General features: G+C 52.8%; 1 protein-coding gene across 4 annotated transcripts in view; it reads right to left on the bottom strand.

Moving 5' to 3' along the window:
• PDE4B (phosphodiesterase 4B) overlaps positions 1 to 23,457 on the bottom strand; it is a 187,864-nt gene that overhangs the window by 18,811 nt on the left and 145,596 nt on the right. For 3 of the 4 annotated variants that reach the window (XM_033067177.1, XM_033067178.2, XM_033067179.1), the window contains one exon: positions 13,130 to 13,242. In XM_033067177.1, the coding sequence (XP_032923068.1) occupies positions 13,130 to 13,242 (113 nt within the window). Of the gene's footprint in view, positions 1 to 8,214; positions 8,312 to 13,129; positions 13,243 to 23,457 lie in introns of those variants that run through there. The other variant, XM_033067181.1, reaches the window with a different exon arrangement.

The following is a 23,457-nucleotide window of genomic DNA, read 5'->3' on the forward strand; positions in this document are numbered from 1 at the left end:
TGAAGGATTCTGGCAGCACCCCATGGGATTTGCACAGGACTGGGATGTGGAGGATTCTGGCTGCCCAGGGACACATCCCACAGCGCTGGCCCATGGATTTTGTCTCCTGCCAACCACCAGGGACAAAAAGCCCTTTAGAACGTGCCAAGGGAAAACCTTGGAGCGGGAGCAGGAGGGGTGGGAGCCGAGGCAGGGGAGGGGAGCCCTGACCCCAGGTCCCCTGGCAGTGACGTCTGTGCAGCAGCAGCAGCAGCAGCAGCCAGGACACGTGAGCCCTGCCGGGCTGGCAGCCCAGTGTGTGCTGCAGCATTTCCCTGCATCCAGCCCTTCACCCAGCCAGGAAAACGCCGTCAGCAGATGATCACACCAACCCCTTCTAATCGGCCGAGCTTTCCTTACAATGCTCCCTTTCAGATCAATGAGCTGGACAAACAGCTGATAAAAAATGTTTTTACCTCACAAGGCACAAAGGGCGGCCACTGCCTTTCCACGGAGGCACGGAGCAATTGAGTGGCCACCACAAGGTCACCCGAGGCATCTGCGGCAGAGAAAAATCCTCGGGATTCTCCCATCCCATCTGGAGGCAGGAATCTGCCCCCCACAGCCTTAATCTCCCTCGTTTTTCCAGCCCTTTAACCAGCAGCCTTTTATAAACACAGGCAGTAGAATCGCGGCACTGCTGAAAGGACCGCGAGGCTCAGACCCAGAATTCCCACAGGGTTTGCAAAGTTTATTGGGATTTGTCATCCCAACCATGCTGGCACCAACCTAAGCAGGATTTATATTACCCACACACTTCCAAAAACGCCGAGGCATCCCGGATGTTGCGCTGCTCGTGGCGGGTTTTTGGGATTTTTCCCTTGATGTCGGGATGTCCCGGGAATTGCTCTGCAGCTGCTGCCTCGGCAGGGATCAGTGCTTAATGCCATGGGCAATCCCCCTGCAGCAATCCTGACCTCAAATCCGTGCAAACAGATTGCAGGGAGCCAGGAGAAAATTCCAGCTGGAGCAGACCCAGGGATTGGGGCTTTGGAGAGCGCCCCGTGCAATTACGGTACCGCGGTAATTACGGTACTGCCCATTCGTGCCCCGTGCTGTTATTTTCATTATTTTTCGCAATTAATAATGATTCCAGTGTCTTTTCCAAAGGAAAATAGCATTGATAAGGTCGCTAAGAGATGGGAATTAAGAGTGCATGGATGAGGAGGGGATGCTGAGCCCAGCTCTGGGGGGTTTCCCTAAAAAAGAAGAAAATTGGAAGCTGGGCTCAGCACTCCCCTCCCCCCAAATTCCGAACTGCAATGAACACCTTTAACTGATGGCAAAGTGCACACAACACCTACAAGATGAAGGCCAGGTGCCATTTTCCATCTCCAAAGGCACATCCAGCATTCCCAGCGAGTCTGGAAGCACCTGGAGCTGTGTGAGGAACAGCCCCGGGATCTTCCCTGCCCTGAAACAACTCAGGACTCATCAGCACCAAAGGAAGGCTCCCAGAACCGAATCATTCTTGGATTACCAGCAGTGAGAGTGACCCTGCTCCATGCATCCCCTGCTCCAGGGAATCACAGCTCCTCCCCAGCTCCGTGTGTGCAAATGGGAATTTCCTTCATTTCCAGTGGGAAATTCTCTCCCAGCTCCTCTCCTGCTGCCCACACCAAGCCCTGGCTGCTCAGGGTTTCTCCCCACCTTTATTCCACTGCTGAGCTCTGGTTCCAGCCATGGAAATCCTTGGTGAGGGTGGCACCAAGGGCATGGCAGCTCTGTCACCCCATCCCAACCTAATGCGCTTCATTTTTACATAAAAGAAGAAAGTTTGGCCTTATTTATGATCAGATTTGACAGGTTCAGGAGCCCAGCCGTGTTGGGGGGTGCAGGGTGACCTTACCACGACTTTCAGGGCCTGAAGGGGCTCCAGGAGAGGGGACAAGGGATGGAGGGACAGCACACAGGGAATGGATTGCGCTGCCAGAGGGCAGGGCTGGATGGGATTCGGGATGGAATTCCTGCCTGGCAGGGTGGGATGGAATTCCCAGAGCAGCTGTGGCTGTCCCTGGATCCCTGGCAGTGCCCAAGGCCAGGCTGGACAGGGCTGGGAGCAGTTTGGGATGTGGGATGAGATGAGCTTCAAGATCCCTCCCAACCCAAACCATTCTGGGATTCCACCATACGATGGGGATTGAGATGATGATTTAGTTGGAAATTCCCACTTCTCTGGCTCTTTGTGGAAAGAACAACCCTGCTCCTCTCCTAAGGAGGATCAGGAGGAAGCACCCACAGCTCTGGGCCCCCTGTGATGAACCCTGCTGTCATTCCCATCCCTCTGGAGTCTGGAGAGGAGCTCCTGGCACAGCAGAACAGAAACAGGAGCAGGGATCTGCTGCTGCTGCTGCTGCTGCAAACCCTTTGAAGTCGATTTAGCCCAGCTGGGGCTCCCTGAGGCCAGGAGCCCTTATGCAAAGAGCTCAAAAAAACCAACCCGAGCCACGGTGAGGAGCTGCAGATAAAAGAGCAGCCGGGATGCTGCAGGAGCGATCCTGCCCCTGCACAGGCTGCAGGAATTTCGCTGCAGATAAAAGAGCAGCCGGGATGCTGCAGGAGTGATCCTGCCTTGCACAGGCTGCAGGAATCTCGCTGCAGATAAAAGAGCAGCCGGGATGCTGCAGGAGTGATCCTGCCTTGCACAGGCTGCAGGAATCTCGCTGCAGATAAAAGAGCAGCCGGGATGCTGCAGGAGCGATCCTGCCCCGCACTTCCATGCAGGAATTTCGCTGCAGATAAAAGAGCAGCAGGGATGCTGCAGGAGCGATCCTGCCCCTGCACAGGCTGCAGGAATTTCGCTGCAGATAAAAGAGCAGCAGGGATGCTGCAGGAGCGATCCTGCCCCTGCACAGGCTGCAGGAATTTCGCTGCAGATAAAAGAGCAGCAGGGATGCTGCAGGAGCGATCCTGCCCACACTTCCATGCAGGAATCTCGCTGCAGATCTCGGTGTTTATAAACCCTGCTCCCCACCCACCCTTCTGACGCAAAGCTCCCCTCCCCGGCGCTCCTCGAAATCCCCAGAACAAAAGGATTTGTGGGACGAGGGTTACTTTCGCTGAGGCAGCCAGGCTGAATCCTCCTCGCTTAATTACCCGGGTAATTAGTGCAGGTCCAGAGGCGCAATTAAACTTGGTGGGACTGCACAGAGCAGCTTGCTTTTTTTTTTTTTTTTTTTTTTTTTTTTTTTTTTTTGGGATTTGCAGGATGCTCTCGACTCTGGGAGCTGGGAAGAGCCGCCCCTCACCTGCCCGAGTCCCTCGGAAATGATTTACACACAGGAGGGAAATTACTCATCCCAATGTTTTTGTCTGGGATGGATGTGACACTCTGCTCCAGGTTAAAAAAAAAATAATAAATGGGATTAATGCCACCCCACTGAAGGAATATTTGTTATACCAAACCCTCTCATTTCTGCACTGCACTGAACCAAACTCCTGCATTTTGGAATTGTGGAGCATTTCTTGGAAAGTCTGGAAGGGAAGAGTTAAAATTCCTGGATTTGGAGCAGCACTAACCCCGCTTATCTGTGTTTTCCTGCTGTTACATCACTTACAGAAAGGACCGTGGCAAACAAATCTGCAGCTGTCCTTGTTACTTCATAATTCCCATCGATTTTCCTTCCTAGGAACTCCATGGAGAATCATGGGAGGTGCACTTAGTGCTTAAATTAAAAAATAAAAACAAAAAACAACCCAAACCACGAGCCTGTTTCACACTGAACAGCACTAAAGGAGAAAGTTCTCAGCCGTATTTCAGTGCCTAGGGAAAAGTGGAATGGTTGCTGTCAGCTATCAGTCATTTAAAAAAATCAAATTTCTTTTGCAGCTCTTTCTAGTTCTTATTTCCTAAAACAATATCGCGTTTAATGCGCTAGAAACTCTTTTTAATGAGATACAAAATACTATTTGTTTTTTGGGGTTTTTTTTGTTTTCCCTTCAGCTGATTTTGGAAACCCAAAAGTAAACACAGGCTTATGAAATCTCCAATTTCACATCAAAGCAGCCTTGATTTATAGAGATGTTCAAAGGAAAACTTTAAAGGAGCAACATCATGACCAACTTGTTGGCCTGATGTTATTAGAATAATTTAGAAATCCACAATGTAAATGTTGATAAATAAATAGCAGGTTGCCATAAATCAGCATGTGGCTGCTCATGAAAGCAAGAACATCTATCTGATGTAGACAGAACAATATTCAGATTTTTTTTCCTCCTCCCCCCGTGAAGTTTAGCATTTCTGAGAGCAGCAGAACCTCCCTTGGGTGGGACGGGATTTACGCAACACGGGGCTTAAAAAAAGTGATGAATTGGAAGCTGGAGCTGAGTGTTTGCAGCACTGGGGCATTTCCAGCTCATTTCCAGCCAAATGAGACTCGAAATATGCAAATTGCTCCGACTGCCGGAAAGGAAAAGCTCCCTGCAGGAGCCTGCCCGAGGAGAGCCGGGATCCATCCGTGCTGCGCTCCGGGATCGCTGCTCCGACAATTCCGGTGTTACTCAGCGCTCAGGGAGGAAAATCCCCCTCGGCCCCCGCGGGGAAGGGCTCGGGTCATGGAAAAAGCAGCGCCGAGCTTCCCTGGAAATCCGTGTGTCATGAGTGGGAAAGGCGTGGGGCTGGCACCGAGAATTCCCCGCGGGGCCGGATCCGCTCCGGGAGCGCCGGGAGAGCCCGGGTCCTGTCCTGAGGTGTCCAAACCACTGACCAGGGATCCCAATCCTTGCATCCCAATCCCAATGTCCAACACCACTGCCCATGGATCCCAATCCTTGCATCCCAATCCCAATGTCCAACACCACTGACCATGGATCCCAATCCTGGATCCCAATCCCTGTGTCCAACACCACTGACCATGGATCAGCCCTGGGATGTCCAGCACCACTGATCATGGATCCCTGTCTCAATATTCCAACACCACTGATCATGGATCCCAATCCACGGATCCCAATCCCAGTGTCCAACACCACTGACCATGGATCCCAAACCACGGATCCCAATCCCAGTGTCCAACACCACTGACCATGGATCCCAATTCTTGGATCCCAATCCCAGTGTCCAACACCACTGACCATGGATCCCAATCCATGGATCCCAATCCCAGTGTCCAACACCACTGACCATGGATCCCAATCCATGGATCCCAATCCCAGTGTCCAACACCACTGCTTGTTGATGCCAATTCCAGTATCCAACACCACTGACCATGGATCCCAATCCTTGCATCCCAATCCCAGTGTCCAACACCACTGCTTGGTGATTCCAATTCTAGTATCCAACACCACTGACCATGGATCCCAAACCATGGATCCCAGTCTTGGAGTGTCCAATACCACTGACCATGGATCCCTGTCTCAATATTCCAACACCATTGCCCTTGGATCTCAATCCATGGATCCCAATTCCAGTGTCCAACACCACTGACCATGGATCAGTTCTGGGGTATCCAGCACCACTGACCATGGATCCCAATCCTTGGATCCCAATCCCAGTGTCCAACACCACTGCCCAAGCCCTTGGGCTGTTTCCATTTGTCAGGATTGATGTGAAACACCAGGACTGGCCGCGTTTAAGGTTTCAGATCAACCCACACTGGTTTGGGCTGGAAGGGACCTTGGAAATCTCCTTCCACCATCCCAGGCTGCTCCAAGCCCTGTCCAGCCTGGCCTGGGACAGTTTTATTGGGTGTGATGGGACCAAGGACACATTGTTGGTCTCCTTGGGTGGACAAGCCCCAGCAGGGAGGTTTGGCCCAGTCTGAGGCTTTGGGATCCTTTGCAGGAAGCTCAGGTTGGTTTCTGCTCCATCCAAAACGCTTTTCCAATATCCAGAACAGATCTCTCCTACCCCATTCTTCTGGCAGCAACATCTGGAGTCTGCAGCTCATCTGCTTGGGTTTTGCGTGGATTTCCTCTCCCCCCCACTGAAAGGTGCATTTTATAACACAAATTGCTCTGCAGGGAGGAAGAACCACACAAAAGGCACATCCCAGGCCAGGGATAACTCCCCAGACCTGTCCCTCCTTCCCCAGAGCAGCATCCACACCAACTCCTCACCCCAGCACTGCTTTTATTCTCCCCTGTGGGGGAGAGGTGAGTAAATAAAAGCAGAAACTGCCCAAAACACTCGCTGTGCAATGCCATTTTTAGAATTTGGCCAGCTGGATGAACGCTGGAAGTGTTGAGAGCAAAGGGAGGCTGAGGAAGGTGAGATGCTGAGAGCCAGCAGCACGAAATGCAAACCTGCAGCTCGCTGTTGACAACATCTGCAGCCCTGAGAGCAGAGAGTGCTGCAGGAGCTGCACATCTCAGCCCAAACCTTGTGTCAGTCACACCCTGCAAACCACAGAGCCTCGGTGCCGGAGGAAACCGAGCGACTGCGTCAGGAGAGCCACGAAGCAAAGAGCTCCCAGAGCTCCAGAGCCATCCCTGCTCCTCTGGGCAGCCAGGACACGCTGGGAATCCGGGCTGGAATCACCCCCAGTCAGGAAAAACTCCCCCAAAATAACAACTACCAGAGCGTTTGTCATTGAAGGAGAGAGCGATGCAATTAAACACGGGGTTTTGTAAATTGTACCAAGCAGCAATTTAAATTTCATTTAAATTTGAATCAAGCTCTGAAGTCATCATTTAGGCAAATTCAGCTGGGGTTTTACCTGAGTAGGAGAACAGGCTTTGGAAAATTCAAATGACTTTGTGCCCTGAGAAGACTTTTGGAAAAAAAAAACAAAAAACAAAAAACAAAAAATTCTGGCAACTTTGAATCAACAGAAGTTTGTTTCCTTCAGCAAACAAGAGGGAGAGCTGGAAAGGGGGCAGTGAAAATCCAGAGAAGTTGGTGCAGCTCAGCATCCCCCCAAAAACGTGGCAGCTGCCAAAATGAAAATGAGCCTAATGCAGCATCAAACTCATACAGAAGGCACTAATTAATGGAGATAAAATGAAATGAAAACTCCTTCTCACACAGAGATAGGCAAATGCTCCTCAGAATCCTTTTGCTGCCGTTGGCCCAGCTGTGCTAAACCAGCAGCAAGGTGAGGCACTTCTGGTTTGTTTGCTTTAAGCCAGGCTTTAATCGGGACAATCTCTCCTCTCAGAGCTCTGAGGCTGAATCTCCATCCCAAAAAACCATCCCCACAACTTGTCCTGCCTTTGATAACTCAACATCTTTCAATTCACTTCGCTTCATGCAAATATTTGGATCAGCCTCATGGAACACAACTGGGGGAAAGAGTGAGGAGTTTGGAGTCAGGCTCTGCACAACATCACTTAAACCAGGATGAGGGTTAGGACTGCCCTGAAATCCTTCTCAGCTCCTTCATCCCAAGTGATGCTGCTCCTCTGGGACGTCACCAGGATCCTTCACTCCACACAGGTCCCTGTTCCCCACATTTAGTCACTCTCCAGTGCTGCCCTCAGCTCATGATTCATTTTGAACCTGCCTTTGAGCTATTATTTATTTAAGCCCCACCCTGACGTGTTATAACGTAAAAGTCTGAGAATGCAGAACTTTTAAAACCCCATCACATCCCAGCAAAACCAGGATTGGTTAAAGGACACACCAGAAGGTGCTGGGCACCGTTGTGGCCTGGAGGATGAGTGACAGCTCCCCAAAAACCCCCTGGGGAGGAGGATTTGAACCAAAATTGCACCGCCAAGGCCTTGATGTCCGCACCAGCAGAGGGGATCCCCCTTGGATGGGCTTTCCCCACAACATCCCTGGGGATGGCAAAGCATCCAGCACTCCAAATCCCTTTGCTCCAGGAGGGTGACACTGTCCTAACCCTGTCCCCACACATCCCACAGCCAACGCTGCAGTATTCCAACATTTAATTTTTTTTTAATATCTGAAGCAGTTTAACCAAGACATGCGGACAGACAGCCCAGAGGACTCACAAGGACAAAACATCATATTTTAAATACGTGTGGCCCCATTATCCCACCCTGCTTTTAGAGCACGTTTGACACCCCCAGAATGATTTCCTTTAAGAGGGTAAAAAGCACGGGAGGAGGACACAGGGACAGCCACCCCAAAGCCCATTTCTGATCCATTTGGGGACCCAGCCTGGGTCGGAGCCAGCACGCAGAGCTGTTCCCTGTCCTCCAGCACAAGGACACCCCCAAAACCCGCCAGCAAACCCCAGAAGGAGAGGGGATAACCCCAAAAACAGCTCCTACCTCCTGCAGCATGCCGGCAGCGCGGGGTCCTGCAGGGCAGCGGGGATGGGAGGGTTAAAAAGCGACGTCAAAGGGGAGCCGGGGCTGTGCGGGAGCGGCTCGGAGCAGCCCAGCCGGGAATGCCCGCACCGTGCGGGGCTCGTCATTCATCCCGCCTCGCAAAGAACGGCAGACGTGGAAGTGGCTTTGTTCCGCCGGCTGCCGCAGCGAACAAACCCCGGCTTTGTGCGGCGATTAAACAAAGGAAGTCCCGGCGCAAAGCTGGGGCAAGACTAAACAGCTCGGCACCGCTTAAGGGAAACATCACGTAGGACAAGGGACAGGGCTGGGGGCTGCCAGGCTGCAGGGAAGGGACTCTGTGCAGCCCGGCACATCCACCGCTGGCACTCGGCCGCGACCTCCGGCGGGTTACGTTCGTGGCCAGATGTTTATTCAGCTCTCCCGAAAGCGAGGTGCGGCCTCGCTCCGCTTTTCTGCCCCAAATGCCCTTTGAAATCCCAGCGCTGTGTTTATCCTGCGGCTCACGGAACGCGCTGCAGTTGTGCTGGGGGGCCCTGGCTGGACAAGGCTTGGCTTATCCAGCTCTTGGGACAGCACAAACATCTCCAGGAGTTGCAGTGAGAGAGTTTAAGGATTTGCAAAGAAGAGTTCTCCAAGGAACAGTTTGGGTAGAGACAAGAGGGTTTGGGAAGTCAGGAGGGGACGCCACTCACACCCTGTCTGTTTAAACTCTGAATTTCCCCAGAGATCACAAATTCTGCTCGCTGGGCTGCAGAAAACTCTGGGTTAGCCCGGCCTCAGGACAGGCAAAGGTGCAGCTCAGGGATGTGTATTTGGGCTGCATCCTGCACGGACAGCCCTGCAGGGACAATCCCTGCTCTCCACCTCTCCATTTGATGATGGCACGGCCCCATAAAAACCTGGGGCTGGCAAGGCCAGCATTTCAGCTGGGAAAAAAACCTGCTCCTTCTCATGATCCAGGGGATGCACTGAGCACATCCTGCCCCAGATCCCAAATTAGGGACTAGAGCAGGTCCCATCTGCAGCCAAGTGAGGCTGAGGACAGCTGCCTAACGCCAAGACACAAAATATCCCCTTCTTTATCATCCCTGACTCACAAACCCTCTGACACAGCAGCTGTCTGAGCTGCAATCTGGACAGGGTGATAAACGCAGGGAAAATTGAGCATATACGTAACAATAATGTAAATAAGTGTGTAATAAGTGTCTGGAGCACCTGCAGAGCTCCTTCCAGGTTATTTTGTCTCCGTGCAAAGCTGCAGGGCCCTATCAGCTCCCAGCAAAAGACGTTAGGAAATCCAGGGTTAGGAAAATAAACTCCCTCCACAGCAGCTGCAAACAGGTACTTGGGCAGGTTATTGGTGTTTTTTTTCTCTAAACTAGAAAGACAAGAGCGCTGTGCACGGTTAGTTCTGCAGAGAGCCTGGAAATGCATCGGAGGGAGCAGAATTCCCCCAGTGCCAGCTTTGCCGGGATCCCAGCGGGTGGAGCAGAATTCCCCCAGTGCCAGCTTTCCCTGCGGGTGGAGCAGAATTCCCCCAGTGCCAGCTTTCCCTGCGGGTGGAGCAGAATTCCCCCTGTGCCAGCTTTCCCTGCGGGTGGAGCAGAATTCCCCCTGTGCCAGCTTTCCCTGCGGGTGGCACTGCAGGCTCCGCGCTCCCCGCAAAGCCCCGCTCGCTCCCTGCCTGCTCCTGCCGCTCAGTCCCGCTTTAACGAGGAATACGCACATGTTTTAATCGCTGCCTGCCGAACCCCATCAGCTCACAGCCCGGCTGCCGTCCCGCATGGCTCTTCCCCCTCCGCTGCTCCTTTTTTAATTTTTTTTTTTTTTTTTTTTTTTTTTTTTTTTTTTTTTTTTTGCCGCAGAATCCCCCTGCGCGCACGGATGCCGAGAGCCTCCCTCTCTGCCTCTCTCGGCGCTGTTGTTGCAACTCTGGATTTTCTAAACTACGTCTGTCAGGAAGGAGACAGGAAATTCGAGTCACACTTGCAACAGCTGTGCCATGCCTACTATCGGGCTCAAATGACGTAGTTTGGCTTGGGTGGCGCGGGGCCAGGAACTGGCGAGAGCGGAGGTCAGGAAGATAGGTCAGTGTTTATTCTGCTGCTGCGCTTGGGAGCATGCCGAGCCCATTTGCTTTCTTCCTATCTAGACTGTTTCTCTTTCCGTTTTTTCTTTAATAATGCGCAGCCCAAGCATCCTGTTTTCAAAACATCTGCCGGCTTCGCTATTCGCCGGTGACAAACGGAGATGCCCCGGAGCGGGGCTGGCGCTGGGACGGGATGCTCGGAGCGGGGAAAAGGGAGGCTGCAGCCTGCTCCTGGAGATGCCACCAAACCCCCCCAAAAAAGCCACGAATCCCCCAAATTATCAAGCATTGAAACCGAACTTTCCAACCCAAACCGTGCCGTGATTTGTGATGATATTTACAGCTCCAGAGAGAAGGCGAGCGAGGTGTGAGGCCATTTCATGCTTCTCTTTCACAGCTGAAAACTGTGAAACTGGAAGTTGACCAAAAAAGAGCAGACATTTCAGAAAGGGGTTATGAAAGAACAAAGTTTCAGGAAGTTTTTGCTCGAGCCAGCTGCAAGCCATCTGCACCCCGAGCATCGCAACTTTAAAGTGCTACAAAAGCAATTTAGTTTCACCTCCACGAGGCCAGATTTGTCATTCAGCGAAAAAAAAAAATTAACCTCAAACTTAAGGGCATCGTGTTCTCACTGGATGTGCAGCCTGAACCCTTCTCAACTTTCATCCAGGGTTCCCTCGACACAAACTCATACAAAAAAGAAATTATATTTCTTTCTTGAAAGCTCGGTCTGTAAAACTTTTACAGCTTCCTTTGCCCCTGCACATCGTGGTAATCAGCACCAGAAGAGGAAGGTGAAACAACACGGCATTTCTTTGCTCAACTTTTCCCCATAAATTCAGCTTCTGATTCATCGTCTCTGACTGTAGTCATTTCCAATCAGAAAAAAAAAAAAAAAACCATCAACATCGAGGTGGTGAAGAAGTGAGTTTAAAACCATCACAACTGGGCAAGGACTTGGATGTGATGGGCACTGGGCTGGGAATTGTCACAGGGACAACTCCAGTGGGCACTGGAAGAGCTGTCTGGGAAGGGGCAGGAGCGAGCTGGGAGCTGCCAGGCTGTGTCAGGAGCTGTGCCCGGGTTTGTGCCCGGGTTTGTGTCCAGAGCTGTGTCAGGAGTTGTGTCAGGAGCTGTGCCCGGGTTTGTGCCCGGAGCTGTGCCCTGAGCTGTGCCCGGGTTTGTACCCAGGGCTGTGCCCGGAGCTGTGCCCTGAGCTGTGCCCGGGGCTGTGCCCTGAGCTGTGCCCGGGTTTGTCCCGGGTTTGTGCCCGGGGCTGTGCCCGGAGCTGTGCCCTGAGCTGTGCCTGTGTTTGTGCCCAGAGCTGTGTCAGGAGCTGTGTCAGGAGCTGTGCCCGGGTTTGTGCCCTGAGCTGTGCCCGGGGCTGTGCCTGTGTTTGTGCCCGGGGCTGTGCCCGGGTTTGTGCCAGGAGCTATGCCCTGAGCTGTGCCCTGAGCTGTGCCTGTGTTTGTGCCCAGGGCTGTGCCCTGAGCTGTGCCCGGAGCTGTGCCCGGGTTTGTCCCGGGTTTGTGCCCGGGGCTGTGCCCGGAGCTGTGCCCGGAGCTGTGCCCGGGGCTGTGCCCGGTTCTGTGTCAGGAGCTGTGCCCGGAGCTGTGCCCGGAGCTGTGCCCGGAGCTGTGCCCGGGGCTGTGCCCGGGGCTGTGCCCGGGTTTGTGCCCGGGTTTGTGCACGGAGCTGTGCCAGGGACGGGCGGGCTCCGGGAGATGCTGGAGCCGAGCTGGGCTCGGGCAGACTGGAGCATCAACTCCCCAAAGTTGCACACAGGCGCTCAGAGCTCTCTGCTGCCTGTCAGGATATTCCTGGCACTCTCCTCTCCTCCTGCTTCCCCGACTTTAAACACCACGGGCTTTTCTTGCCTCACTTCAGCACTTTTTTCTGTGCAGAAAAACTCACAACTCCCCTTTGTCCCCCGAGCTGATTCCCTGTCCCCATCCCTGCCTGCCCACCCTCACCGTGCGCTGCCAGCCCAGCGCATTGAAAACCAAATTAAAACGTCACCGAAAGCCAAAGCAGCCGTGAAATACCTGACCCACAATGTTTAAAGTTCGCCGTTATTACGGCCAGACAACAATGAAGTTAATTAACTTCTGGCGTGATGATTTGCTAAATGCGGGCGTTTGCACGGCGCTCCTGCTCACATCGGCTCCAAGGGACGGGCGCTAATTGAAACCTCTTTAATTTCCGGAAATGAGCCTGCGGCAGCGACCGGGCTCTCCACGATATCCCGGATCGTGCTCCCCAAACAATCCCGGATCGTACTCCCCAAACAATCCCGGATCGTGCTCCCCAAACAATCCCGGATCGTGCTCCCCAAACAATCCCGGATCGTACTCCCCAGAAAATCCTGGATCGCACTCCCCAATCCCGGATCGTGCTCCCCAAACAATCCCGGATCGTGCTCCCCAATCCCGGATCGCACTCTCCAATCCCGGATCGCACTCCCCAATCCCGGATCACTCTCCCTTGCTCTATCCCGGGTCGCTGTCCCAAGACACTCTCGGATCGCTGTCCCCGTTCCATCCCGGATCGCTCTCCCCTCGCCACCCGCCGCGAGTTCTCCCCGGACGCGTCTCCGCAGGGAAACCCGCATCCCTTTCACCGCAACAAACTCGGAACTGTGTCCTGGACAGACAGGAGGACGGGTCGGGATCAGGCTCAGAGCCCCGCGCCTCTCCGCATCCCCATCCCCATCCCCATCCCGGTCCCGCATCCCGGTCCCGCATCCCGGTCCCGCATCCCCATCCCGCATCCCGGCCCCGCATCCCGCTCCGCACGCGGGCTCACCTTGTTGGATGCCATCTCGCTGACGGAGCGGTAGGTCTGGATGGTCTCCAGCTGATCCAGGCACCAGTCGAGCTCCTCCAGCGTCTCCATGGCCAGCTTCTGGTAGGGCTCCTCTGCGAAGAGGCACACGGACATGTACTCGGGCTGGCGCTGCGGCCGCCTGTCCATGCCGGGCCCCGAGCCGGAGGAGCCGCTCCGCTCCCTCATCACGCGGCCGCCGCTGCGCTGTCCCGTCCCGGCCGCCGCAGCGAGTCCCCGCCCGCCCCGGCCCGCCCCGGCCCGGCCCCTCCGCTCGGGGGGAACCGAGCGCCCCCCGGGCAGGGCAGGGCAGGGCCGGGCAGGGCTGCGGCTCGGCAGCGTCATCGCGGCCCCCCCGGGCCGGCTGCTGCTGCTGCGGGGATCGGGCTGCCCCGCCCGCGGGATGCTGCTCCTGAGCCCCGCAGCAGCCACAGCCGGCTCCCCAACAGCCCTGAGTCCCATCAGCCCTGAATGCCAACAGCCCTGAACCCCAACAGCCCTGAGCCCCAACAGCCCTGAATGCCAACAGCCCTGAACCCCAACAGCCCTGAGCCCCAACAGCCCTGAATGCCAACAGCCCTGAATGCCAACAGCCCTGAGAGCCCCATCAGCCCCGAGCCCCATCAACCCTGAACCCAAACTGCCCTGAGCTCCATCAGTCCTGAACCCCATCAGCCCTGAGCCCAAACAGTCCAGTTCCCCAAGAGTTCTGCTCCCCACATCCTGGCTCCCCAACTCTGCCTGCTCCTGCTCCCCACCAGTTCTGCTCCCCAGTGCCACCAAGTCCCACTCCCCACCAGCTCTGCCTGGTCCCACTCCTCACCCCAACAGCCCTGCTCCTCAGTCCTGACCCTCGTCCTCAACACTGACCCTGCTCCTCAATCCTGGCCCTGCTCCTCAATCCTTACCCTGCTCCCTAATCCTGACCCTGCCCCCATTCTGGCCCTACTCCCCAGTCCCGACCCTAGTCCTCACCTTGACCCTGCTCCCCTTTCCTCACCCTGATCCCCATTGCTTGCCCTACTCCCCAATCCTGACCCTGCTCCCCACTCTTCACCCTGCTCCCCAATCCTGACCCTGTTCCCCAATCTTCACCCTGCTCCCCAATCCTGACCCTGCTCCCAAATCCTGACCCTGTTCCCCAATCCTGACCCTGGTCCCAAATCCTGACCCTGCTCCCAAATCCTGACCCTGCTCCCCAATCCTGACCCTGCACCCCAATCCTGACCCTGCTCCCCAATCCTGACCCTGCTCCCCAACCTTCACCCTGCTCCCCAATCCTGACCCTGCTCCCCACTCCCCACCATCCCTGCTCCCTGCTCCCACCCATCCCAGCTCCCGACCCCACCAGCAGGACACGGCGCTCCCCAGCAGCTCTGGTGTCAAAGCTGAGGTTTCCACGAGTGGATACAGTGAATCATAAAATCTCCCCATGAATGTAACTGCTCCTCATAATCCCGGTAACACATGCTCATCCCGTAAATCTGTCAGAGCTGATGGATTCAGCGTTTCTACGGGCAGGTACCGGTGACATCACGGGCAGGATTGCTCAGACACGCTCCGGAGCTGAGCTGCAGCTCCAGACGTGTCCCCCGTGTCCCCCTGCCCTCCCTCGTGTCCCAGTGTCCCCAGGGAAGGAGCTGCCACCCTGCTGGTGTCCCTCCCCAGGGACAGATCCTCTCTGTCACTCATCACACCAATAATGCAGCACTGGGTAGGGACCTTCCATCAAATGATTGAGAATAAACAGAAAATAAACCCTGCCGAAGGTAATTCAGCAATAAACCTGGCACAGACACATTTGAAAGATTTAGTGAATCCAAATCTTTGTAACATTGGAAGTTAATGTTTTGCTTTTTTTTTTTTTTTTCTCTGCTCACAGAGCTCCAAACACTGAAAGTTCTCTCAATCCTGCATAATCAAAAATATGGTGAAAATATCCAAAATCACACAAAGCTCTGCGTATTCTCATTTCCACCATGAGTATTCCCTCTCAACTATTTTATCATATAATAGTTAACCCAGAAGAGTTCAAACCACTTGTTGGGACTGGTAAAACCAGCACAGGTAAAATAAGTTTAGGAACAGGTAAAAAAAACCCATCTCAGCCAAACGAAAACCAAACTGTGTTCTTGTCCTGAGCTCTGAGACTCCTCGGGAAGCACAGCCACGGCATGTGTGCATTCCTGGAGGAGGAGAAGGAGCAGCTTCACACACACTCTGACACCAGACCCTAATTTTAGCCTTTTGGGGGATTTCCAGCCTTGCCCAGGTCTGCAGAACCCGCTGCCACTGTCACTTCACTTCCAATCCTCACCTCGGGAAGAGCCACCAGGGAATGCAGGACCCAGAACAGAAACCTGCTCGTGGGACTGAAGGACTGATATTCAGGATATTCCTTTACTCTGTCATCTGAGTTTTATGTAATAAAAGGAAAAAAAATCCAAAACAAGCAAAGCTGTTGCATATTGAGGATATCGAGGTGTGTTGAGGGCTCAGAGAGTTTATAAAATACAAAATTATAAAATACTTACAGGCCGCAAGTATTTTATATTTATTTTTGGGTTTCGGGAGATGCGCTAAATAAAGAGTGAATATTTTACACATTCTCAATGTTCTCTGGAATTTTTAGCAGGGTGCATCAGGACCCTCCTTCCCTCGGTTTGTGCCTCCCTGCTGCATTCCCGGGAAGATTCCTGCAGGAATCCTGGGAGCTGCGGAGATCCCGCAATCTTTACTCTGTTAAACACGAGCATTATCACTTCCCTAAGGGTTTGCACCAAAACCATCGAGAGAACAATGGATCCACGACTTCAACTCGGATATTCTGAAAACCTGAGATATCTCAGGTCATTTCAATGACAAAGACACAAGAAACGCTCTCGAGCGAACAGCTCTGGCTAAGGATGATTTCAAGGGGAAATTCTGCTGCTATTCTGCTGCAGGAGTGGATTTCCAAAAGCACCATCACATTTTCTTTCCGAATTTGCTTTTTTCCTGCTGGTGGCCAGCCTGCCCAGAGCTCCCTCTGCTCTGGCACCCAGGACATGCAGAACCCGCATCCCTGTGCAGCTCTCCTTGGTGCTTTTGGCTTTTGACTCATCCCCAGGCTTTGTTTTTCACTCATTTTCTCAGCCTGGTGGAAAGGGTGTGTTTTTCACTCATTTTCTCAGCCTGGTGGAAAGGGTGTGCGCCCTGCAGCCGCTCCTGCCCGCCCTCCCTGCTCCCTGGGCACTCATTTCTGAAGCTGCAGCTGAATTTTGGGCAGCAGGGACGTCACAGGCACCACATTCCCTCTCATTTCAGGGAATCCCAGGGCAGAGCCACTGTCCTGGCTCATGGCAGGAAGAGAGCCCAGCTCAGCCCTTCTCAGAAACTCAAAAGTGTCCCCAAAGCCACCGAGTGACGCAGTCTGAGCCCATCACCCCGGAAACCCCAGCTCTTATCAAACCTGGGTGCAGCTCCACAAACCCTCTGTGAACAACTATTTACAAATAAATTAAAAAGCAGAGGCTACAGGCCCACTCCTAAAGCTAAATTTGCTTTTAAAACCAGCATGTGGAGTTAAAATACACCCTCTCCAATTCCCCCATGAAATATTTTGAGATCCACAGCAACCCCAAAATAACAGCCAGATATAGAATCCATTAGGAGTTGCTCTTCTACCAATCTGAAAACTTTGTGTGGGAATGATCTTAAAATAACAAATTTTTTTTGACTTTCATATTTAATATTCATGGATATTAAATTAGGGAATGGTTTGGGTGGGAAGGGACCTTAAATCCCATCCGTGGGCAGGGACAATTCCACTGTCCCAGGCTGCTCCAGCCTGGCCTTGGACATTTCCAGGGATCCAGGGGCAGCCACAGCAAATCTGGGAATTCCATTCCAGAGCTCAACACCCTCCCAGGGAACGATTCCTTCCCAAAATCCATCCAAATCCATTCTCTGGCAGTGGGAAGCCATTCCCTGTGTCCTGTCCCTCCAGGCCCTCATCCCAAATCCCTCCCCAGCTCTCTCAGGGACACTTTAAGCTCTGGAAGAGGTTCCCAAGATCCCTGTCCTGTCCAGGCTGGCCATCCCCAGCTCTCTCAGGGCCACTTTAAACCCTGGAAGAGGCTCCCAAGATCCCTGTCCTGCCCAGGCTGGCCATCCCCAGCTCTCTCAGTGCCAATTCAAGCCCTGGAAGAGGCTCCCAAGATCCCTGTCCTGCCCAGGCTGGCCATCCCCAGCTCTCTCAGGGCCACTTTAAGCTCTGGAAGAGGCTCCCAAGATCCTTGTCCCACCCAGGCTGGCCATCCCCAGCTCTCTCAGGGCCATTTTAACCTCTGGAAGAGACTCCCAAGATCCTTGTCCTGCCCAGGCTGGCCATCCCCAGCTCTCTCAAGACCACTTTAAGCCCTGGAAGAGGCTCCCAAGAGCCCTGTCCTGTCCAGGCTGGCCATCCCCAGCTCTCTCAGGGACACTTCAAGCTCTGGAAGAGGCTCCCAAGATCCTTGTCCTGCCCAGGCTGGCCATCCCCAGCTCTCTCAGGGTCACCTTAAGCCCTGGAAGAGGCTCCCAAGATCCCTGTCCTGCCCAGGCTGGCCATCCCCAGCTCTCTCAGGGCCCCTTTAACCTCTGGAAGAGGCTCCCAAGATCCTTGTCCTGCCCAGGCTGGCCACCCCCAGCTCTCTCAGGGACACTTTAAGCTCTGGAAGAGGTTCCCAAGATCCTTGTCCTGCCCAGGCTGGCCATCCCCAGCTCTCTCAGGAACAATTTAACCTCTGGAAGAGGCTCCCAGGATCCTTGTCCTGTCCAGGCTGGCCATCCCCAGCTCTCTCAGGGCCACTTTAACCTCTGGAAGAGGCTCCCAAGATCCTTGTCCTGTCCAGGCTGGCCATTCCCAGCTCTCTCAGGGACACTTCAAGCCCTGGAAGAGGCTCCCAAGATCCCTGTCCTTCCCAGGCTGGCCATGCCCAGCTCTCCAGGCTGGCTCCAGAGCAGAGCCCAGGGATGAAGTGCCCTGGGATCGTGTCCCTGAGCGCTATCTGCTGTTGCTACAGCGACTCCCACAAACAGTAAACACAAGTTTAGATGCTCCATGAGTTGTTCTTTCCCTGAACCCAACGTGACATCAGCAGAGCAACTCCCCCTGCCAGAAACACCCCAAAAGCCTGGCCAGGGGCTGACTTGGATCACCTTCCTGGTACATGGGCACTTCTGGAAACACTCCTGCAATTTGGGGATCTGGGCTCCTGGAACACTTCAGGATGTGTCTTGGAGCCTCTCACATTTCAGTTTATATTTGGGGCTTGCACAAGCCAATCCTGTAAATTGCAGGGGCGCTTTGGTCATGTTTGCTGGGGTGAAATCATTGCTGACACAGGATGGGGAAGTGAGGGACAAGAGGAGTTTCAGTTTTTAAATCCTCCCCGCTGTTTGCACAGGAGGGTTGGTGCTGGGGGGCACTTCAGCAGGAACTGAGGGGACATTTCCTCACAGACCTGAGACAGAGGACAGAGCAGCCCTGGCCTGGTGTTTGTCCCCTGAAATGCAGCTCCTTTCCCGTGCCAGCATTTTCCAATAACTGCATTTTTGGTGGGTTTTGCCATCTGTTCCTTTTCCAGCTCTGGAGGGTGAAGGAACACAAGGAATCTCAGTGCACAGGAGACTGAGAGCAGCCTCTTCAGAGGCTTTTTCTGTGCTCTCTTTTTGTCACACGATTGTTTGGGCTGGAAAATCCCTCTCAGACCATCCAGTCCAACCATTCCCAGCACTGCCACGGCCACCCCTGCCCCGTGTCCCCAAGTGCCACATCCACCTTTAAATCCTCATGGGGTGGGGACTGTGCCAGGGCTGGAAAACCTTTCCATGATGAATTTTCCCAAAATCCACCCTGAGCCCACCCTGAGCTGTTCCCTCTGCTCCCCTCCCTGTTCCCAGATCCCAAATCCCCTCCTGGCAGGGACTTGTGCAGAGCCACAAGGGCCCCCTGAGCCTCCTTTTCTCCAGGCTGAGCCCCCCCAGCTCCCTCAGGGATTCTCCAGCCCCTTCCCAGCTCCCTCAGGGATTCTCCAGCCCCTTCCCAGCTCCCTCAGGGATTCTCCAGCCCCTTCCCAGCTCTGTTCCATTCCCTGGACACCCTCCAGTCCCTCCATGTCCTTCATGTCATGAGGAGCCCAAAAGTGACCCCAGGATTTGAGGTGTGCCCTCCCCAGTGCTGGGTATGGGGGGATGTGAGAGCTGCTCCATATGGGTTTGAGGCTTTTTTTCACTCCTGAATACTTGGAAAGTGAAAGGTTTTGGGGAACATCCTCTTTTCTGGGAGAAGTTCAGTGTAAGCACAAGCACACACTGCGTCAGGAGCTCCCTGAAGTGTCACAGAAGGGGAGGGGGTTAAAGGGACAAACTCCCACCCTTGGCTCCCCCAGATCCCATCTGTGCCACCCCTGGGTGCCTGCAGGGATCTGACCATCGTTATCTGCAGCTCCAAAGCTCCTCTCTCAACCCCCAAACTGTCCCCAGCATGTCCCCAGTGCCACAGCAAGGCAGGAGGGTGGGCAGGGGGTCCCAGCCTGCAGGAGGGGCTGGAGGTTCTGCCCTTGGCTGGCCAGGACAGGAACCGAGGTGGGAAATGTTTTTTGAGAGATGATCCAAGTGCCAGCATTTCAAGTGGGGTTTATTTTATCCCTCCTGATTGCCTCATGATCCTCTCTTGTCACCCCAGTCCTGATAAATAAAAGCTCCTGATAAATTAAGACTTATTCTGCCAGAAAGTGCAAAGGTCAAAAAAAAGCCACAAGAGTTTTAAGGCCAAAACACCACGGCCCAACCAGGTGAATTCAAAAACTTGGGGAGCAGTTGAAATTCCCTTTCCAGCTGCCAAAAAACCTCATCTTTCCATAATATAGAATGAACATTCCCAGTGGGATTGAGTTGTGAACAGATTGTCCAATCTGGTGGGCAAGAAATGTTGAAGACAAATATTTGCCAACATCTTTCCAAACTCAGCTCTCCTTAACTGTTAAAAATCAAATTGTGGGCTCACTGTGCTGGGAAAAAAAATCATTTCTACTTCTGCAAGCAAAAAAAAGAATTCCTTCTGTTGGATCACAATTTTCCTTGTAAAATTTGGGCATGTGGAGCTTAAAACTTAACAAAAAACAAAACAAAAAACACCACAAACCAAAAATTCCAAGAGAAACTCTGCCAGGGAAGGTTAACAGCAGCTTCCAGCAGTTTTCCCCATTTTGCTCAGTCTGTCCATCCTATCCCACATGTTTACAGCTCCACCAGACATTTTCTAAGCTATTTACTCTTCACTGCATCCTGGCTGCAATAAACTGGGACTATTTATAAAGTTCTTCAGTGTTTGGGGCTGTCCAGCTGCCTTTGAAGCAACAACAGCTGAGGCTCCAGGTCACCAAAGTCATTTCCCAGTGATTCCAACTGATTTAATAAAATACTATCACTCCATCTAAACCCTACCTCAACAATTTAGACTCAGGATAAAATCTGTTCCTCTAAAATGAAAATTAATCAGAGCAGTTGCTCCCTTCTGCCTTGGAAAGGTTTGGATGTTGGATTTATTCCCAAATCCAGTGTGGCACTGAAATGTTCTCCCAGTGCTTGGCAAGCTGATAAAATTCAACAAAACCTAAAGCAGACAAACACTCATAAAGCCCCAAAGATTAAAATCCAACTGTTACAGGGGGAAATGGTTCCTTCCCTCCAGGAGGGATGGAATTGGGTGAAGAGGGAGCAGATTTGGGAACCTGGGCTGCACCTCTTGGGCCAGAGGAGGATTTTGGAGCCCTGGTGGATGTGCATGGGGAGGTGGAAATGAAAAACTCTGCTTCAGGACAAGTCTGACAGCACAGACTTCCAGCTGGAAAATATTTTAAATTTTAAAATGTCCCTAATTCCCAGGTGAAGCCATAGGACTGCATTCATCAGAGGACCTTGAGCCAGCCCACTTTTAATTATTCTCTATTTATCATAGATTATCCCAATTGTTGTCATTATTGCAGACGACACAAAGGACTCAAAGAGCAGGCAGAAGCTGGAGGAGGTCACACGGATGGCAGGTGATTATTTGGGAGCTGATAGAGCCCATTAATGTCCCTGAAGGCCTCATTTGCATTCCTCACTCCTTGTGACAGAGCTGGTGTAGGGGTGGGTGGGACAGGGATTGATCCAGCAGCTGATCCCACCTGGGAACTGGGGGATCTTCACTCTGGGGCAGCTGAGAGGGCAGGAAAGGGGAGGAGAGAGGAGAGAAGGGGAAGGAAATGGAAAAGAGATGGGAGAGGAAGGAGAAAAAGGAGAAGGAGAAGGAGGAGAAAATGAGGAGAAGGAGAAGAAAAAGAAGGAGAAGGAAAGAGGAGAAGGAGATGGAGAAGGAGAAGGAGGAGAAGGAGAAGAAGGAGAAGGAGAAAAAGGAGGAGAAGAAGGAGAAAGAAGGAGAAGGAGGAGAAGGAGAAAGAAGGAGAAGAAGGAGAAGGAGAGTGCTCAGAATGATTTACCAAGGCTCCCACATGGCCATGGCTCAGACAAAAACCCCACAGATCCAGATGACCGAAGGCCCTCCCTTTCCCCAGAAGGAAAGGGCTCTTTAACCTCCCCAACACGAGGCTCATTAGCAGGAATATCACCTCCCATTAATTACCAAGCAGTGCCAGAAAATGGCTATTTCACCTCCACAGCACGAGGTTCATTAGCAGGAATATTGCCCCACGTTAATTACCACCAGTGCCTAGCATCACCCTAAAACCCTGGAGCACGTTGAGTAAAACAGGTTTATCAACAAAGGACGTGCCAGGACGTGATGGGAAAGGGCCCTGAGCAGGCTGGGAGCCACTCACCCTCTGCCTTCCCTAATGGAGCTGTGGTTGCTCACGGATCGTGTGGACATGTTTACATATTTATCCCTCACAATGCCGAGGGAATAACTGACACCCAGTGATTTATTTGTTTAATGTATCCTGTTAGTGCGTTCTGAGAGCTATTTCCTTGCATTAAAGCATTGTTCTGGCAGATCCAGAAAATATTCCCGTGGAAATCCTTCTGGTAGACAGATTTGGGAATCCACATGGGAAACAACCAAAGGCACGGAGCACAAATTCACTTCAAATCTGCAACAAAACCTTCCAGCACCACTTCCCAAACTGCAAGCACTGAAAAACTCCTATCACCACAGCTTGCTTTTCTAGATCCCCCATTCCAACATCCAGGGATGAACACATTCCCAGATTTTTTCACCCAAAAAACGCCACACAAGGACCTGCAGTGTGATTAAAAGGAAGCTGCATCCAGCTCCTTCCCTGGTGCATGGAGCACCAGGAATGACCCAAAATCCATGGGAAGCACGGAGCCTGCAGCTGCCCTCCCCCCCAGCACCCCTAATTATATCTCTGGCACAGAAAAGTGCAGATGTGCTCAGAAAGGAGCCCCAGCGCCCGCGGAACAGGTGGAGCCACGATGCTCTTGAGCAACTCCCCAGCAAATGGACGAGCCTGCCCTTCTCCCCTCGTCGTATTTTTGGGACTCCAGTCCGACCAGTCACTCGAGCTGTCCCCTCTCAGGTTTCTCACACCTGGCAGGGGCAGGAAGGGCTCTTTGTTGGAGCTGGGAATGCTGCAGCCAAAGGGGAACGGGCACTGCATGCAAATGAGAGCAGAGTGGTCCCACAGTTATTGTTCCAACCCAAAAAAAAAAAAAAAAGGCTTTGGAAATGCAGATTTGTCTCTGTTGGCCTCGAGATGTGGCTCAAAGGGCTGGGAGTGGGATGCCAGCACAGAGAGGGGACGGATGGATGGCAGGGGCACTGCTGAGGTGGCACTGGAGCAGCTCCAGCTGTGGGGAACGAGGATGAAATCCCAAGGAGCAGCAGAACAATGGGGCTGTATTCAGAGATGAGAGGGGAAGATAGAGACAAAAAAAACGAAGTGAAAGCTTTCTACTGCTAATTGCGAAAAATGCCAGGAAATGAGTGAGCTGGAGCTGCCAGGAATAATGTGGGAAACTCAAACTGGGGAGGAGAGTGTTTGACATCAGCAGCAGCCTCTGGCAAAACGCAGCCAAGATTTTGGGGGGCATTTGTATTTTCTTTTCTCTTTTCCAAACAACAGGGAGCAGGAAAAATGAACTTTTTTTTTTTTTTTTTTTTTTTTGTTGGATTGCTGAGGAGCCTGGCATTCTAAGTTCCATAATTAAAGACAGGTCCTTTCTGGGACACACCATTCCAGCTGCTGGGAAAACTCAGCCCCCAAGAAAAACGGCTCCAGAGCTGCTGAAGACGTCATGGCAGTGATTAAACAGCACTGCCA

The sequence above is a fragment of the Catharus ustulatus genome, chromosome 9, assembly GCF_009819885.2.
Source record: "Catharus ustulatus isolate bCatUst1 chromosome 9, bCatUst1.pri.v2, whole genome shotgun sequence".
Classification (NCBI taxonomy): domain Eukaryota; kingdom Metazoa; phylum Chordata; class Aves; order Passeriformes; family Turdidae; genus Catharus; species Catharus ustulatus.